The sequence below is a fragment of the Harmonia axyridis genome, chromosome 5 (assembly GCF_914767665.1).
Source record: "Harmonia axyridis chromosome 5, icHarAxyr1.1, whole genome shotgun sequence".
NCBI lineage: Eukaryota > Metazoa > Arthropoda > Insecta > Coleoptera > Coccinellidae > Harmonia > Harmonia axyridis.
In genome coordinates this window covers 22,872,574-22,892,456 of record NC_059505.1, presented here as the reverse complement: position 1 = coordinate 22,892,456, position 19,883 = coordinate 22,872,574, and the positions used below count along the sequence as shown (strand labels likewise).

The 19,883-nt window shown below is 33.1% G+C and overlaps 1 protein-coding gene across 1 annotated transcript; it reads left to right on the top strand.

The window, feature by feature from the left end:
- Nucleotides 1-71: 71 nt before the first annotated feature.
- LOC123680589 (acylamino-acid-releasing enzyme-like) lies at nt 72-18,754 on the top strand. The gene is made up of 11 exons (XM_045618566.1): nt 72-564; nt 621-772; nt 827-957; nt 2,568-2,835; nt 10,549-10,694; nt 10,752-10,926; nt 11,151-11,402; nt 14,027-14,164; nt 14,384-14,684; nt 18,289-18,498; nt 18,554-18,754. Exons 1-11 carry the CDS (start codon nt 356-358, stop codon nt 18,660-18,662), a joined length of 2,091 nt encoding a protein of 696 aa, XP_045474522.1. The 5' UTR covers nt 72-355; the 3' UTR covers nt 18,663-18,754.
- Nucleotides 18,755-19,883: the final 1,129 nt, after the last annotated feature.

Sequence of the window (19,883 nt, the reverse complement as noted above, 5' to 3'; positions counted from 1 at the left end):
GTTTTTCTTAACCACAGAAGTTGATGAGTTGAGAAATACATCTTTGTGGTTCAAATAATAATAATAATAATAAAAATGAATATGAAACAATTTCATTATTAGACAACTCATTTTATTCTCATTTTGAATTATTTCTTTTCACTAAAACAATCAGAAAGGGATTTTATCATTTAATTGTTTCATTTACATGAAATGGTCTTATTTGTATTACTGAACAACAAATATTTGCATATCTTGAGTTTGAATGAATAGAATTGTTTATGAGTAGTTTACATACATTTTTCTTTGTAATAAAACTGAAGCGATTCTCCATATCTGAAATACATTGTATGAGAGAATATTCACTGTTCTTGAAATGGAAAAAATAGTTAATACTTATCGAAAGTTGTGTTTGATTCCTGCTCTAGTCGGAGCAAGAATTGATAAAAATAGAAGAATTGTAACTAGTGTTTGGTCTCATAGAAATTTAGAAAAAAGTAAATCAACGAAATTTCTGAAATACTTTCTTCTGTATCCAGATTTGCAAAAAGATCAAGAGTTAACGCCTGTTGATATTTCAAATGAGTAAATTAAACAAAGAATTAGAAAAATGAGCAGTGCTCATGAAAAATTTGTTTTAGGCTTTTATTTTCTGCATCTCCTTCGGAAAAATTTAAGGCAGTTCTCAGAGAAAATGATGAAAAGCAATTTTTAGAAATTTGGCAACAGGAGAATCTCTATAGAACAGTTGATTTGAATATATTGGATATTCATGGAAAAGTTTATTGCGATGGTAAATGGGAGAAAACCTTTGAGGGATATTTAAATCGGAATTGAACTTTTTTAGGTGATTTTTATACATTTAATTGGTCCCCTAATGAAACAAAGTTATTGTATGTTGCTGAAAAAAAAATGCCAGATTCAAAACCATTTTATAAAAGAAAAGCTAGAGAGGAAAACAATCAGAAGAAAGCTAATGTTAGTATATGATATGTAATACCTTTCTCTACAACCCCATTTCATTAATGAGGCTTCACATATCATAGAAGTATTCCGCATATTTAATTCTCATGATATTTAATACAAAACTAAGATGAAAACTTACAGGGTATACAAAAAGTTATCTGACTCCAGCCCTACAAAGGGGACATAGTTATTTTTTTAATCAAACAGAACAAGCCATTTTACATTGCCAGATATTTGAAATGATAGGAATGACTTCAATTGTGTCCAGTCCTCGCCCTCAAGTTTCATCCGTCCTTAGGCTGTCTGTTGTCTCCTAAGAATTTTTCCACTGTCTTTCCTATACTTGATGAAACCTTCTATATTATATTATCTAGATACTCACTGAGTCCTAGATTCTTGATATTTCTCTTGAGATTTTGGGGATTATTATTATTTGAACTGGGGTCGTTGCGGCTATGTAAGCCTTCCGGGCTTCAGGATAGTTCCCATTGAAAGCATTCCCCACTTGTTTTATGTGAAACACAAGGTCCCTATATTTTGAAAATTTTTCGAACCCCCTTTGATACATGATGTTATTTGAGATTGCTACGTGAATAAGTATTGCTATCTTCTGATATTTATCACGTAATAATACATCTGGTTTGTGGTATGACACAGTTTTATCAGTGAGAACCTGTAAAGTCTATACAATCACAGTACAGTTTATAGTGTTCATTCTTTCCAGAATGTTTCAGGTCAATACTTATATTGTAGTATGGCACTTCTTCAGAATGTATCAGTCCTAATATGGTTGACAATTCTTGGTGAAGTATTTTTCTTACTGCATCATATCTTTCTTATTCTTTATCTGCAAATATTTGATATACGCCCATGATTTTTTTGACTTGTTTAAAGGAGTAGGTAAAGCTAGACTTGGCCCCTATATCATGTATTACTATTATTTTTTTTTGCAATAAAAGCACTTTCCCCGACTATAGCCTAAAATTACACTATTATTTGTTGGATTGTTTTGTTTTTTTGGACTCCCATATCAGCATTGATTGTCTGTGATAGTGGGATCCTTCATGTTATGTTTGCAGTAGGGTCTTGGTGAGATCACTTGATTTTGGATGGCTAGAAGGATCACAGAAACCTTGTCATGACATATTTTGATTATAAGAAGGCTTCAACTCACTCTCCCCATGGGTGGCTCACAAAAATATTGGAAATTTACAAGATCAATCCCATTATACTTTAAGAAGTATGAGATGTCCAATTGGAGAACAAATATATAGCTAACGATGTTCAACATATTCAACAGATTCCAATTAGGAGGGAAATTTTTCAGGGGAATGAACTGCACTTCCAACTAGTGCAATTTTAATAAGATTAATAATCGACTTCATTGAAACAAAATATAGAGATACAATGGCATGTCTCCAATCTGGCGGAATTTAGTCAAATTCGGTTTTTTTAACTTTTAAATGGTGCTGCTGATAAAGTTCCTAAACTAGTATTCTATTGTAAACCAAAACAATGTGAAAAAACCATATTTGTTTTGTGTTATTGAAATATGTTTTACTTTGAGTTTTCCACATATTTAAAACTTATCAATCAGTTTAACATCAAATTCACTTTTTTAGCCAGGACAAGAGTATATCTTTCAGCAAGATTGGGGTGAACAAATGGTTGGAAAAAAAAATTCTGTTGTAGTTGAATACAATATTGAGAATGACGAACTAAGCCTTTTAGAGGGAATTCCTGATGACATTTGTCCTGGACAATTGAAGTATTCTCCATGTGGAGAATTTATTGTTGGTGTTGGTTATAAAACTGAAACAAGGAAATTAGGACTGATTTATTGCACTAACCGACCAACAGACATTTTCAAATTCAAAGATGGAAAATATGGTAATTCTTTTTATATATGTATTATTATGTTAGCGAAATATTATGATAATTGGATTGGTCCTATTTGAATCGCAGCTATACAGGATGTTTCACTGCGATGGCCTATTAGATGTTTATGGAAAACTAATCATAATTTTGTGCTGAAAATTTGCATATTGGGGTTTGAAATAATGATCTTTCTCCCTAAAATATTTTCTGATTTCTACAACTTCCGTTTATACCAGAAACATACTACTACTTCTTCATTTCAAATGGCACACCCAGTATATTATTGCATCATTTAATAGCTTCTTTGATGACAATTTCAGCAATATGATACCTTGGGTAAAAACTCAACGGTTCATGAGTTAATGGGAATCTTATGAAAAAATGGTGGCGAGGGGGACTGCAGAAAAAGTTTTTTTTTGGAAAAACCTTTTTTCATTTTCGATTCTGCAAATATGTAATTTTATAAGACTGTTTGCAGTTTGGATCACAAAATGTACAGGGTGTTTATCAGAAGATTATGAACTTGGACAACTTAAATTCATCAAAACTAAAGATTTTCAAATAAGAACCTATATTTTTTATTATTTCAGTCGATTCTACGTTCAAAAATAGTGGGGGTTACTTTGGCAAACCCTATATCTGAAGTGAATACTTTAAGAGTTATCGAGGAAGAACTTCAAATGAGGAAAAACCGCCATTTCTAACTATGTGAAGTAGTCTGTGACTTCCAGAAAACACAGAATAAACTGAAATTCAATGTTTGGATAACTAAATTTGATATTTCAAAAATTGTATTTTGAACCAAAAACAAATAATTTCGCAATTTCCAAATGATCAATGACGAAAGTTTTACTTGTATTATCACTTTACCTACTTCAATTTTCATTTGAAATGGACCACTCTTTTCTTCAAAATTACACTATTAACATTAAGCATAAAAACAGAATGGATTGAACTAAACTGCACTTCAGTGCTCGGGAGCACTTTTGGGATTATTAAGCACTAACCTTTTGGCAAAGTGCTTTGATTACTCTGACCTCCAAAGTGTGCACACGCGTTTTGATTGTCTCTTCGATTTCGTGAAAATTCGTCGAAATTTTGCAGTTTTTTCAGAATAAGATCCGTACTGTTGGAAAAATATCCCTAATATTTTGCATCATGATAGAGGTATTGAAGAGCATTGAAAATATGCAAAAATAAAAGGGGTGTTCCATTTCTTCTTCTTTATGTGCCGTCTCCTTAAAGAAGGTTGGCTATCATCATGGCGATTTTTATCTTTGAAGTTGCGGATCTGAACAACTCAACAGAGCTACTGTTGTACCATTTAACACCCTGTATATCAGAAAATAATTTCCAGAGATGCAGAATCGAAAATAAAAAGGAATGCTTTTCAACTACATTCCTAAAATGTCTGGTTTGGAAGCTATGCAGGACTCTGTATGAATTCTGTCGAATACTCTATAGAAATGAACCCAAAGTATTTTTGGAAATTTGTGAATGATTTCAATTTGAATAAGAGTCTTCCCTCAACTATGTATTTCCAAGATGAAATTTCAGATAATCCGCAAGAAAGAGCCGAATTTTTTGGTTCTTATTTTTCCAAAGTTTATAAAGCGAGCAGACCAAAACACTTGAATATACCGCAGGATCATCTAGTCGATATAAAAAATATATATTTTTCAGCAACCGTCCGGGAAGTGCTCACTTCCCGGACGCTTCTTCTCTGAGAAAGTAGCATTTCCCGGCCTAGTCCGGAAAGTACGTACTTCCCGGACTAGGCCGGAAAAGAATCATAGAATCCATAGCAACCGAGATAACGGCTGACAGTTCATATGAAATTAGTTGTCAAAAATTTGCATGTTTTTTTATCGCAATCGCAATAAAATATGGAAAGCAGCAGCGATAGTGTTATTTTACATGGTTGCCGAAAAAATATTGTACGCAACACTCCCAAAATAGTAATTTACGTAACAAGTCCGGAAAATAGGGTTTTTTTGGACGAATAGACAAAATTCCAGGACGAGCGTAAGCGAGTCCTGGAAGTCTGTGAGTCCAAAAAAACCATTTTCGGGCGTGTTGCGTACAATATTTTTTCGGCAACCATGTAAAATAACACTATCGCTGCTGCTTTCCATATTTTATTGCGATTGCGATAAAAAAACATGCAAATTTTTGACAACTAATTCCATATGAACTGTCAGCCGTTTTCTCGGTTGCTATTGATTCTATTCTATGATTCTTTTCCGGCCTAGTCCGGGAAGTACGTACTTTCCGGACTAGGCCGGGAAATGCTACTTTCACAGAGAAAAAGCGTCCGGGAAGTGAGCACTTCCCGGACGGTTGCCGAAAAATGGTTTTTTTGGACTCACAGACTTCCAGGACTCGCTTACGCTCGTCCTGGAATTTTGTCTATTCGTCCAAAAAACCATATTTTCCGGACTTGTTACGTAAATTACTATTTACGCCAGATGAAGTATTTAAATAATTGTTGACTTTGAAAGACACTAATGATTCGGGTGCCGGTAATATTGGGGCGATATTTTTGAAGCGCTGCGGTTATACTCGTATTTTGGTTGAGCATTTATGCTTTATATTCAAAAGCTCGATTAAATGCGGAAGTTATTCAAAGATCTGTAGAGAAAATTTTCGATAAGCTTATCAATATCAAGCTTTCACCCTTCTTGTCGCGTTTTTTTTTTATCAGAACAACACGGATTCATTAGCAAAAAATCGGTGACAACTAATCTTGTTTAGTATATAGACATCATTTCAAAAAGCTTTTGACACGGTTTCACATTGGTTACTTGTTGAAAAACTTAAAGAAGGCGGTGTCGGCTCTCCGTTATTGAACTGGATGTCTCAGATGTCTGATCTTTCGCGCGATGGTATCTTAAGGGTTAAGCTTGGAGATGATGTCATAGAAATATAATATAACTTATATTATATTTCTATGGATGATGCTCTGAACAGTTTCTCGTTCTTTCTTGGGTTAGTCAGGGTTCACCTCTTTCTACGATACTATTCCTATGTTTCATAAATGATATAGGAAAATAAATATAATTTCACAGAGGAAGTTTTATTTCTATTGTTCGCTGAAGATCTCAGGATCATTACATAAGAAGTATTCAAGATTGTCTTTCATTACAAGAAGATCTTAATAATATTGAAAGGTGGTGTGTAGACAATGAAATGTATTTCAATATCGTTGCTGCCGTTTGTAATAAACAAATGAATTACTAAGCACTGGTTTTAAAAAGTGCTCGGGAGCACAAAGAGATTTCAAAATGGAACCACCTAACACTTAATATGCGTTTCAAGCAGAAAAGATTCTAAATGGTCCCATCAAAAGCTTGAAGCCCATAACGGCGATCCCTCAAAATTTAAGGCTAGGGCCGCCCTTGTCTCGAAAACTATAAAAGACTAAGGCCGGTTTTTTATTGCGTATAAATAAATTTATTCCTCTTGCGCAGGTTTCATACGTAGATAAAACCTGCGCTGTATTATAGTTAATTATTCGCATGTGAAAAAACCGACCCTTAGGGAAAAAGTCTTCAAGAACGCCCGATCTCTTTTTTAGAACTGATGAGATATCAAAAAGCAGATCATAGATAGATATATTAGTTTCTGTTCGAGATATTAGGAAAATATTTTTTATGGTTTATATGATACAATAGATAATAAAAATCAATTATCGTTTAAGAGATATAGAGGAGATTTGGAATTTTTCAAATAGGACACCTATATTTTTTAGAGCAGTTTTTACCGCAGATTTCTCTAACAGCATCGGTTTTTCACAAATATCATCTGTTTCGAAAATTTTAGTTTTTGACTTAATTTTTATGATGGGACAATGTCTTTTCTAAATTGCAGTCTCTTCAAATCATTATATGTTCGATCCACAATCCATTGAGTTTTAGTCACAACAGAAAATTTATTGACCCAATCGAAACACTGGCGGTTGCAATCCTCAATAGTCATTTTGGTTCTAACTTGTATAGTATATCCAAAGTCACTTGGAGGAAGATGAATATTTCGATTATACAAGGTTTGCCCAAGTTTCCAGAAATTCCTTTGTGCCCAGTGAATTTATTGCCTAACAATACTTTCAAATAAACCCCGGTATTTAGCAGATCGTGGTATCCACTTCAAAGGGACATATATGGCCAAGCGTTTTTATGGACTAGTTCAAGTGACTTTGGATATACTATATCTCGTACTCGCTTTCACTTGTCATATGACATTTCAGAATTCGGCATTCACCATCAAACTCTTTTAAAAGACCACAATGAAAATAAACAAACAGATAAACATATGGCTTGAAGACAAGAACGGCGCAGACGCAACATTTACTGTTCGGAGTAGGCACAAGTTGCCCCCGACTTTGGCCTATACGTGAGTCGGCCTTCTCACTCCCCGCTATGGGATACATTCACTCAATCCCAGGTAATTAAAATATCAGAAGGATAGAGCTTGGTTGTGTCTGGTCCTTGTGGTCCTTCTGGTCCTCGTCAAACTTCTGGTTCTCTTCCACGCAATGCCGCCGATCCTTGGATCTGTCTTTCACGTACCAGGAATTCTCTCACCGGCCTTGTACCTAAAAGAACAGATCATTATTATTACATTGTTGTGGTAATTATAATAATAAAAAAATTAGTGTCCAATTTCAGTTCAGTTTTGGATCCATCTTAGAATTTGAGCCAAAATTAACAGATTGATGGGTTTATCAAAGTTTTGAAAAACCGTCACGAATTCTGGAAAATCGAGACATAAATTAACCAATGACACAGAACACTAATAATAATGCAGTTTTTCTGTAAAAACACACATTGTTTCAAAAGCTCAAAAATTGTACTGAGAACAGCTTTAGATCTAAAGTAGACATTGAGATTTTATCGTTTTTAAATCATTCACTTTTTGAAGTATGTATAAATAATTCATTTTATGATATAAAGCTAAAATAGTATTATTGATAAAGCTACTTATCAAAATAAACTAACGTTTTACAATAGCTCAACGAATATGTACACAAAAAAACACATTATTTCACGATATTTCTGTTATGTTTATGTATATTTGGTCTTATTTACAATGGCTGCTGAAACTATTGGATACTTTTGTATCTATTAAAGGCCTTCTACTACAACTAAGTTTTAGCAGTTCTGCAGATCTCGGATCTAACGATTCTTGTCTTTTCTCTTATCCTGGACACAAAAAGTCTTTGTAGTTTAATTTTCATGGAAGAACTTTTTGGTTAGCATGTAATTAATTTTTTCAAAACTGTCTTGTAATTACTTGCTTAGTCGTTTACTATAAAGAAGCATAAACCAAACCCCCTCTAATCATTGCAATACTCATACTTCTCATAATTCTCTATTTAATGTCAATATTCTCATTCATAATCAATCCGTACTCAGGTGAGTACGGATTGATTGCAAAAAATTAATTTCTGCCTTTCCTAAAAAAGTTACAGGGTGAGTTTGTACATTCATGGAAATAATGAAACCTTCATAAGAACCAAACTTATCGGCGGAATTAATTGAAACTTAATATTATATTATTGACACTCATTTCGATATTCCCGGACCGGACTTATTATTTCTCATTTGAAGTGTTCAGGTTGAAAATGTCTCTTTGTATTTCGAATTTAAAATCATTGTTTAAATTTTCAAAAAGTACATTAATTCAGGTTCAATACGTGATATCACTTAGAGTTGTCACATCTAACATTCTTTTTTTATGAATTTTTGAAATTAGACAATGTTCGAAAAATTTGATTTATTAACATAAAAATGACTGAGATATCTCGTGATTGAACATGAAACGTCAAATTCTTCCTGAAAAATCATTCAGAAGGCCAGGAGCTTCAATAAATTCATTCATTAATTAAACAACAACAAAATAAAAAACATCGAATATCAGTAATAATGACTCGACCTCGGCATGTGTCAATAACATCCCAAGTTTCAATAAATTCCACCGATAAGTTTGGCTCTGATGATGGTTTCATTATTTCCATGATTATACAAACTCACCCTGTAACTTTCTTAGGAAAGGCAGAAATTAATTTTTTGCAATCAAACTGTACAGGGTGGGCAAATTTCGATGTTTTAGCACTAGAACTTTTAAACCAGAGGAGATAGACAAAATCTCTTTTTCTGAGAAACTAACAAGGATAGTATTCATTTTTGGCCACCTTCTTTTGTTTTAGAGTTATGAGCGAAAATTGGAAAAATGGCGATATCTAAAAACATTTATATCTCCGCTAATACTGATGATAGAGCTCTGAAATTTAAACATTATATACAGGTACTTTTTTACGTAGAATCCAGTGGCGTGCTCGTTTTTTCCAAAGGGTTTTTAATTACGAAGCTATGACCCAAATTTATGTTTTTTTAAATGGGAACACTAGATTTATGTGCCATTTTTTGAAAGCTTAATTTTTCCTGATTTCAAAAATATATAACATCGTATGGTTTGCATCAAAATAAATAACAGAAAATGGTCAAGAACCTTTTTTTATCTAACCGTCCCAATATTTCTATGGTTTCAACTGTTGATGAGCACAGAAAAATTGAGCTTTCTATAAGAAGAGCAGTGTCCTTCTGTCAATCTGATTATTTCTATGCTTTTAACTCATTTCTACAAAATTCGAATCTAGAAATATTTCATAAAAATAGTTTCTAAAATAGAAATGAACTCGGAGAAATTTTCCTAGGTTGCTTGAACAATAACATCTATTGAATTCGGTGCGAAATATCGAGAAGATGTGTCGTCTGTGCATTGTGCAATTGTTGTCATTATTAGGTTAAATATTATTTCTTTTTTGTTCCCTTCGCAATTATATTGTTGAGTTCAATCATATATGCATCGTTTCATATGCTATTTAAATGGATTGGTACTTGTGCGTATTCATTCTGGAGACCTATGAAAATAATCTTCTGATACATCCATCTCATTACAACTCTTTCGATTGAAACATTCGATCTTTTGGATCTTTTCGTTATTTCCAAGTCAATTTTTAGATACAAAATTTATACAACATATCTAGATTCGAATTCTGTAGAAATAAGTGAAAAGCATAGAAATAATCAGATTTAAGGAAGGACACTGCTCTTGTTAGAGAAAGCTCAATTTTTCTGTGCTCATCAACACTTGAAACCATAGAAATAATGGGACTCTCAGATAAAAAAAGGTTTTCGACCATCATTTTTGAAATCAGGAAAAATTAAGCTTTAAAAAAATGATACATAAATCTAGTGTTCCCATTTAAAAAAAACATAACTTTGGGTCATAGCTTCGTAATTAAAAACCCTTTTGAAAAAACGAGCACGCCACTGGATTCTACGTAAAAAAGTGCCTGTATACTGTTTTAATTTCAGAGCTCTATCATCAGTATCAGCGGAGATATAAATGTTTTTCGATATCGCCATTTTTCCAATTTTCGCTTATAACTCTAAAACAAAAGAAGGTGGCCAAAAATGAATACTTTCCTTGTTAGTTTCTCAGAAAAAGAGACCGAGAATAGCCCATCAGATTTTGTCTATCTCCTCTGGTTTAAAAGTTGTAGTGCTAAAACATCGAAATTTGCCCACCCTGTACCCACCTAGGCCTACTCAACCTCTGGTAAGAGTATGTACAGTTACTCCTGGGACACACTGTATAATAATTTTCAATATGAGCATCAATTTATTAATATAACAAAAGTACAAAATTAATTTTTTGTAGAGATTGTTTCACCCGAAAATAAAGCATCAAGAAATCCAATATTTTCTCCTGATGGTAAATCAATTATCTATGTTCAGAGAGATGCTAAGGGACCCCATATGAGTGGAGTGAAATTGGTGCAGAGAGATCTTTCATCTTCTGGTGTAGTATGGAAGCCAATGTCCGAGTAAAATTCTATTGTGATTGTGTAAAATTGATTTCAGAGTGATGAGAAGATTTTGGTTCCTATTGTCCAAGAGGAAATACAAATAGAAAATAATGAAAAATTTTTTGGCCTATACAACGCTATGATAAGCAAAAGGTGTTGGGCAAGTGAAAATAGGTTGATTATTTCCACAAATCAGAAAAATACTGTTGAATCTTTTGTTATTGATTTAGGTAAATTGAGTATTTATGGAGGTGAAGTGTAGCCAAAGCAACTGCACCTAATTTCTTGTTTATTTTTTTATGACTGAATTGGAGTTTGTTTGACTAAATTTGATTGAAATGTGTTTTATGAAAAATAGTTTAATATTCTTTTCTCATCAATATAAAAAGTATTTTGGAATATTTATCTTTTAAGAGAGTTTCTTGAAATTTTTGCTTTGATAAGCTGATTTCAGATAGTGGAAAAATAACCAAATTGAAAAATGAAAATGGAAGTCTTGTTGTGTTGGATGTTTTTAATGATTTGATTCTTGCCAACAGTAGAAATTTCTTGAATAAAGATGTATTGATGATAGGAAAACTGCCTACAAAAGGTAAAGAGCAATCCATGTCTTGGATAGAATTGACCCAAAGAAAGAAGGTGGAGAATTTGGAAAATCATGAATATGAATATCTAGATCTGTGTCAAAGTGTTGAAGATGTTGTCAGTAAGTATTGAATAACTTTGTCTGTAATTCACAAGCAACTGGGTCCTATAGTATTTTGGATCTGTTTCAAATATACTCTCTACTAAGTGAATAGTAAATAATATTTTCAATAAGCAATAATTCATAACAATAATCACCCTATAGTGCAGGTACTATCAGGTTTCTGAGATCTATTCATTTCACCTCTGTTGTAAGATTTCATTGACAAAGTGTATTGGTTTTTACAGCAGCATGCAGCTGGAAGCTTTATTTATTTTATTAGTGGAATCTTAAACGCAGGAGAAAAAATTAACTTAGCTGGAATTTCTAAGGTTCAACAATTTTTGAATAGGCTTTAGAGATATAGTCTCATATTTATCGTTTAAGGTGACGGAATGATCAATATATATTGCATCTAATTCATTATAGTCATTTGAATGAACAACTTCCAAGCTTTTTTATATTGTATTATTAAATTTGCTATACAATAGATATATAGATATATATCTTCTTTAAAGCCTATGAAAAAAATTACATTGTTTTTATTAGCATGTACATTGAAATTTCCCTACGGAGATACGGCCTCCTAAATGACGTAATTGGAAATTAATTTTAGTGAATAAATTTCAAACTACTTAATACAGGGTGTTTCAATTTCGACAGCCTATTAGACGTTTCTGGAGAACGGGGCCGATTTGAAATCTGAAAATTCGGAATATGACATTGTTCATGATGCTCTATTCAGCTAAAATATTCTCGAAGTTCCGGAACTTCCGGTTATACAAGAATTAAAACAAATTTTTTCAAAAAAAACTTTTTTTTTTCAATTTATGTCTTAGATATTATCAAGATATCCATTTTCAATTAATCTTTTCTGAAATTATAGCGTTAGTCCTCATAGTTTTGAAAATATTAAGGAAAAACCGAAAAAAAGAAAGGATTTCCATAGTCACTATTACGTGAATTATTTTTACTGTGAATATCCTATGCGTATACTCAATTCACTTTCTCAAAGTAGAATGATGTAGGAATATCGTGCATATCTTGAACTTGAGAAATATCATCACAGGGTGTTTCAAATATTATGCCAAAATTGTGAACAAAATGTGATCATAACTTTCGATTTTCAAATTAGAACCCTATTTTTTTGCGATTTCGTTGGATTCTACGGTGAAAAATAAATTGGATATCTTGATAATATCTAAGACATAAATTGAAAAAAAAAGTTTTTTTTGAAAAAATTTGTTTTAATTCTTGTATAACCGGAAGTTCCGGAACTTCGAGAATATTTTAGCTGAATAGAGCATCATAAACAATGTCATATTCCGAATTTTCAGATTTCAAATCGGCCCCGTTCTCCAGAAACGTCTAATAGGCCGTCGAACTTGAAAAACCCTGTATAATTCAAAGAAATTTGATATGATGAACAGTAGTAAGGACCTCTCAAAATACTGACCTTAAATTTAAATTAGCTCTTTTAGTTTACCAGGGGCGGACTAGGTTGTACATTTTAATGCTTACATTTTGAACACCCTGTATGATAAGGAGTAGAGAAAAACCAATTTAGATAGCTTGAACATTAAGCTGAAAAAAAGGTACTCCTATTATTGTTGATAAAATGAACCGTTTTCGAAAAACAAAATAACAAAGGATTTAAAAAAGAACCATGAGTCTATTTCTATTTCGATACGAAAGTTATTCAAGGAACGAAAAATTTCTAGTTTATGTTATTGAATCCGACAAAATTACATAGATTCTTAACTATGCACGTTATAGTTTATATTATATAAAGGGCTTACAGTCCACTGCGACCTCAAGGTCTGTTGGCACGTTAACAAAAATTATTTTTTAGGAATGTTGCAGCGTATTCGTTTGGCTGCACCAATGCGAATTAATTCGAATTTTTGTAGAGCTATATGACATAATTAAGTCGAATTAATTCGCACTGGTGCAGCCAGTCGAATACGCTATAAGTTTACAATAATCAAAGATGAGAAGATTTAAAATTTACACGTCAATGCAAGTTTTTTATTACTTTGTAGTTACCATAGTAACGTTTGAATTCCTCCCCAGTTGATCTTTCATTGTGATGTGATAAGAAACAGATTTTGTCGGATTCGATAACATAAACTGAATTTTTTTTGTTCCTTGAATAACTTTCGTATCACACTTTGTTGCCGAATTCATTGTTCTTTTTAATAGAAAAAAAAATTTCTTTGTTATTTTGTTTTTCGAAAACGGTTCATTTTATCGATTATAAACAGCTGGATGTTCAAGCTATCCAAATTTGTTTTTTCTACTCCTTATCATACAGGGTGATGAAAATGTAAGCATTGAAATGTACAACCTAGTCCGCCCCTGGTAAACTAAAAGAGCTAATTTAAATTTAAAGGCAGTATTTTAAGAGGTCCTTACTACTGTTCATCATATCAAATATTCTTCAAATTATATTAAGTAGTTTGAAATTTATTCCAGTAAAATGGGTTTCCAGTGACGTCATTAAGGAGGCCGTATCTCCGTAGGGAGGGCCGCTAGGAGAAAAAATGATGGGACCTCTCATCTTATTTTTTTTATGTTTTATCTGAATCCGAGAGATTTTCCCGGACACCCTGTATATATAATTAATCAATGATATTTGATTTCAGCAAAATTTTCTGCGATTTATGTAGGCCCTGATTCTGGAGCTGACAAAAGTGTTCCTTTGATTGTTTACCCTCATGGTGGACCTCATTCTGCATTTGCCAATAATTTTTCTCTAGATATTTCGTTTTGTTTATCTAATGGTGAGATATTCATAGAGATTCTACGGGTTTCACAAAACTTTTATTTTTGTAATTGTGTTATCTAATAATTTTTAGTTCAGTTTTGATTCATTTTTGCATCCACTATAAATCTCAATCTAAAATCAACAAGTTTATCGATTAATAAAAGTTTTAGAAAACCGTTTTCAGGCTGTGTTTAACTTGCAATACCATTAATAAATCTGAATTTCAATTTCTCAGGCTTTGCTGTTCTACTTATAAACTACAGAGGTTCAATCGGAGCTGGAAATAACAGCGTAGACTTTCTTCTTGGCCGTATTGGAGTATCTGACGTTTCTGATTGCATTTTAGCTACAAAAGAGGCTCTGAAAAAGTATCCATGGTTGGATCCTTCTAGTATGGTACTGTGTGGGGGCTCTCATGGTGGATTTTTGGTGACGCACATAAGTGGCCAATATCCAGATATGTTTACAGCTGTGGTCGCTAGAAATCCGGTGATAGATGTAGCTTCTATGAGCATTTTCTCTGATATACCTGATTGGTGAGTGTCATTAAGTATTGAAATAATTCAATAGTTTTTTTCAATTATTCAAAATCACAAATTGAAATAATATAACACTACTATTTTATATATGTATTGAAAAATTGAATTGAATATTGAAATTGAAAAATTTCTGCTCTGTACGAATATTTCCATCAAATTCCAATATTCCACTATACAGGGTGTTGAATCATAGCTTGTGAATAGTCCCATATTTTTCTAATACGGACCTGATTTTTTTCAATTAGTTTAAGGATCAATCGAAGGACCTAATGGAGTAAATTGTTTGTTCCAAATATCAATCAAATATACTGAGTGGTTCAAAAGTTATAAGGAATTGAAAATATTGGTGAATTTATAAACCACCCTGTATCTCGGCTATGAGGCAGATAAGCCCTATCATATATAGGTTTTTTGGACTCGTCTAGGGTAGCTTTACCTCAGGTTAACGTATGTACATTTACCAATGAAACACCCTGTATAAACAGAAAGAATGAAGATCAAATCAAGGGACATAAAGAATGAGGAATTTTGATGAAATTATAATTTCACTTTAAAAATTGGTTAAAAACACCCATAAAATGCTCATTTAATGAATTTCGCAATAGATTAAATGTTTAAAAAACAAAAACTCTCAAAATACCAATTATGTATATGAAATGAAAGCCAAAAAATATATTTTAAATTTAAGGAAAAGCTTATGGCAATTATTATATTAATGATTCAGTCATGTCATCAATCTTCAATAATAAATTTTGAATAAATTCAAACAATTAATTTCATAAAGAAATTTGCATTGTCATGTGGCGTTCTACAGCTACCTTAGATTTAGACGAAAAAATCTATAATTTTCGACAATTGACAAAGATAACCTCAATAAAGTAAGTATATACATATATTTAAAATTAGGAGAAAGAGCTCTACCGATAAGGAAAATGAAATACAGGGTGTTCCATTCAAAAAATACCAGTTGACATAAAATTTTTATGTTTATATTGTTTTTTGCCTTTCCTAGTACTGAAATACCTCATATTTGAGTATTTAAATGTTTTTGCAAGACCAACACCAACTGAGATAGCTATTTTGTAAAATATAAACAATCACACGGGCGTAGCCAGAGGGGGGTTTTGGGGGTTCAAACCCCCCCCGAAATGTTTAAGATGTCGAAATTTATTCATATTTTTCTTCTTTTATTCTCATTTATTTCAATGAAAAAAATTCTCATTTTTGCCATTTGCCTTTCTTTTTTTTAAAACCCCCCCCGAAACTGAAATCTGGCTACGCCCGTGAACAATCACCTTGTACACGTGTCACAATTCGATGCTCACTGGAGCATATTGAGAGCTATAATGACTTGGAGAAAAACATTTTTTTTTGTTCTCGAGCTACAGGGTATTTTTGAGAAATGACATTCAATATTCCGTTATATCTTAGTTTCGAGGGTTCGAGATATTTGAAAAATTCTAAAATATTTGATTGTATTAAATCAAATAAATGAATAAATATTCATATACATACATAATATGTATATGAATCATTTTTCATATATATTGTATTCAGATTATATTATAATAAAGTGTTCCATTTGAAAAATGAAGTCGAAGATTCTTTGAAGAACTGGTAACGGGATGCTTTTCGACAAATCTGCAGCTATAAACTGTTGAAAAATAAAGGGTGTCCTATTTAAAAACGCTAAATCTCCTCAATTCCTCTGAAACGGTAATTATTTTCTATGATCTGCACGAGTATCATACATGGTGTCCCGGGAGCATTTTTCCGTTTTCTATGAGGCTAGCGCCAGTGGCGTGTCTAGGATTTTTGTGTAGGAGATGATATATGTCTTAATTGGAATACTTGGACACATACACTGTGTCCGTAAAGTATGGAACCAATTCATTTTTAGCTAAACAGACCATTTTAAGAAATAATCCTGAAACACGTCGATTTTTGATTCTAATTTACCGTATTTTAAAATAATAATCTGATATACAGGGTGAATTACTTTCGATTAATGACGTCACTGATGTTCCATGATAGCTCTCGTTGTATCTTCTCAGTTGTTCAGAGTATACACTCAATTTTTGTTTGAGTTTATATAGAGTTTCTTGAGCACTTTCATTGTTGGCGTCGTAGTTTGCATGTCGCCTATGGCGATCCATGATTGCATACACGCCCTGACGAACTTCAGGCAGCAGGCCCCGACTTTTGCCTATACGCGTAGGATTTCTCCTCGCCGTCGGCTTCTCACTCCTCGCTGAGAGGAACATTCACTCAATCCCAGATATTTAAAATATCAGAAGGGTAGAGCTCGGTCGTGTCCGGTCCTTGTGGTCCCTCTGGTTCTCGTCGAACTTCTGGTCCTCTTACACGCGATCCTTGGACCTGTCCTTCGCTTCCTAGGAATTTTCGCACCGTCCTTGCAGTACCTAAAAGAACAGCTTTTTGCATTATTATTATTATTATTATATTATTTATATTACATATATACTCACTAAGTCCTAGTTGCTTGATTTTTCTCTTGAGATTTTTGGGTACTATTCCTGTTGTTGAGATGATAATTGGAATAGTTCTCGTTGATATCATTCCCCACTGGCGCTTTATCTGAAATTCGAGGTCCCTATATTTTGAAATTTTTTCGACCTCTTTTGGACGCATGTTCTTGTTATTAGGCATTGCTACGTAGATGAGTATTGCTGCCTTTTGATGTTTATCAACTAGCAATATATCTGGCCTGTTGTGATGGACTGTTTTATCAGTCAAAACTGTACGATCCCAGTAAGTTTATAGCGTTCGTTTTCCAGGATGGTTTTCGGTCGGTACTTGTAGTATGGCACTTTTTCAAAATGAATTAGTGTTAATTTAGTTGCCATTTCTTGGTGTAGTATCTTTCCTACTGCATCATGTCTCCCTTTATATTCATTTCCTGCAAACATTTGACATCCTCCCGTGATATGTTGGATTGTCTCATTCGTTGGACACCCATAACGGCATCGATCGTCAGTAATAGTTCGATCCTTTATGATATGCTTGCAGTAATTTCTTGTTGAGATCACTTGATCTTGGATCAACCTCAGGCAGCAGGCTATTATTTTCATTATTATTTTGACGGTCCTTTTAAGATTATAGTCTCATAGTTCTCGATATGTTTTCAGTGAGCATCGCATTTAGGATACTCTGCATATTCGCAAGAACTGAAATTCCTTTCATTTATGTCTCAACTTGAATAGCCATATCGGATTTCACTAAAAATTGTCACGTTTGTGATTCATCATAACCAAGTTATATTTGAAAAAGCTGAAATTATTCTGGAACTATTTTTGGCCGATCTAAATACCCATACCGAATTTCATCAAATTCAGAATTGGGAGGGCAAATTGCAACAAGCTCTATATATCCAAAAGAGCTTAAATTTATACGAATATATAAGCGACTCAATCCGAATAACAAATTTCACCAAAATCGAACCTGGAGAACGAAAACTGTCGCTATCCAGTATCTCTCTTCATAATGGCTACATTGTGGTCTGTGAAGTACTTGCAAAATAGCATAATATGCAAAGATCGTTCACTTTTGGCTTCTTAATAATAATTCTACCTTTCTTCAGGTGCTATGTTGAATGTGGTAAAGAATATACACAAGTTGGCCCGGTTGAAGATGAAATATTACTTAAAATGAGAAAATGCTCACCACTGGAACACGCTCATAAAGTTAAGGCTCCTACGATGCTTCAAGTGGGCTTGAACGATTTAAGGGTTCCCCCGGGTCAGTCAATGGAATACTTTCATAGGCTGAAAGCTAACGGAGTCAATGTCTTGTATGATTTGTTATTATATTGAGTTTATACCTTCATTAACTATTTTTTTTTTCAGAATGCATACATATGATGATAATCATCCCATAGGACAAGTTAAAAATGAAATGGATAGTTTAATCAATACAATAATGTGGCTCAAGGAGAATATTGGGAAAAAAAATTAATATATTGATGGCTTGAATTTTTTTGTACTCTTAATGTATTCATTGCTTTATTTTTTTGCTTTCAGGAGAATAAACTGTACGGATTGCTTTTATGTTGTATGCTTTTCTATAAGGAGATTCAATAATTGACCATAGTTAGTTTAATTTATTAATGAAATTCATAACATCTCAAAATCCATGAATCTGAATTGAAGACATATGAGAATTTCAAAATGTTGACATTTCCCTGTTTGAAATACAGGCAAATGTCAAAATTTACCGTATTTCTATGGTAAATTGGTAGCCCACTCAATTTGTGCCCACAAGGTACCCCCACGGAAAGTTTTGATTTCTTCGATAAAATATGTTTTTTGGGGTGCTGAATCCGACTCTGAACTTTGCCAACAAAATTTCGCAACGAAACACTGAAAAAATTGCAAAAAACGTGAAAAATCCATAGTAGCCAGTGTCGTGGTTGAAGAAGTCTTTTTTTTTGCGGTTTTTTCATTTTACTCGGAAAATATCAGTGAGTAATACATTGGTAGAGGGAGTATACGCAATTTTTACATGTCCCCAACATGATTAGATTACGTTGTCGGATTGTGATATATTTTCTTCTTCTCTTCTTTCTCTTTTCTTAAGACGTAGTCTTGTTTCTTCTACTATTCAGCCTCTTGGGAAGCAGATGTCCAGCTTTCGTGCCATCTCTTGGGAGGTCGGCCAGGGGGTCTCTTTGAATTCGGTCTTCCATCCTTTGCCCATCTTGCCCATCGATCTTCCATCATTCTGTCGACGTGGTCTCTCCAATATCGTCGTCTAGCTCTCGAGAATCTTACTATATCATGAATTTTTAGATCTTCTCTTATAGCTTCGCTCCCCTTAAACTTAACCCTTCAATACTTCTCAATATTTTCATCTCTGCTGCTCTCATCGTCTTCTTCGTTTTTGTTGTGTCCGCTCCAGTTTCTACTGCATATATAGGGTGAGTCTTTGACTTGTACATATATTTTAACCCAAGATTCCTGAGGTCAAAAGAAACACTTTTTTCATTTACCATTTTTTCCGATTCGGCCCTGTTAAAAAGATATAGCCATTTTAAATTTTCAAAATGAGCTAATTCACCCCTGAAAACCGGAACACTGAAGTTTTCTCAAACATAAGATATACCTTTTGAACCTTGGAAATAAGCTACTTAATTAGAAAAACCATCATAAACTCACGTTTAACATTCCATTTGTTGAA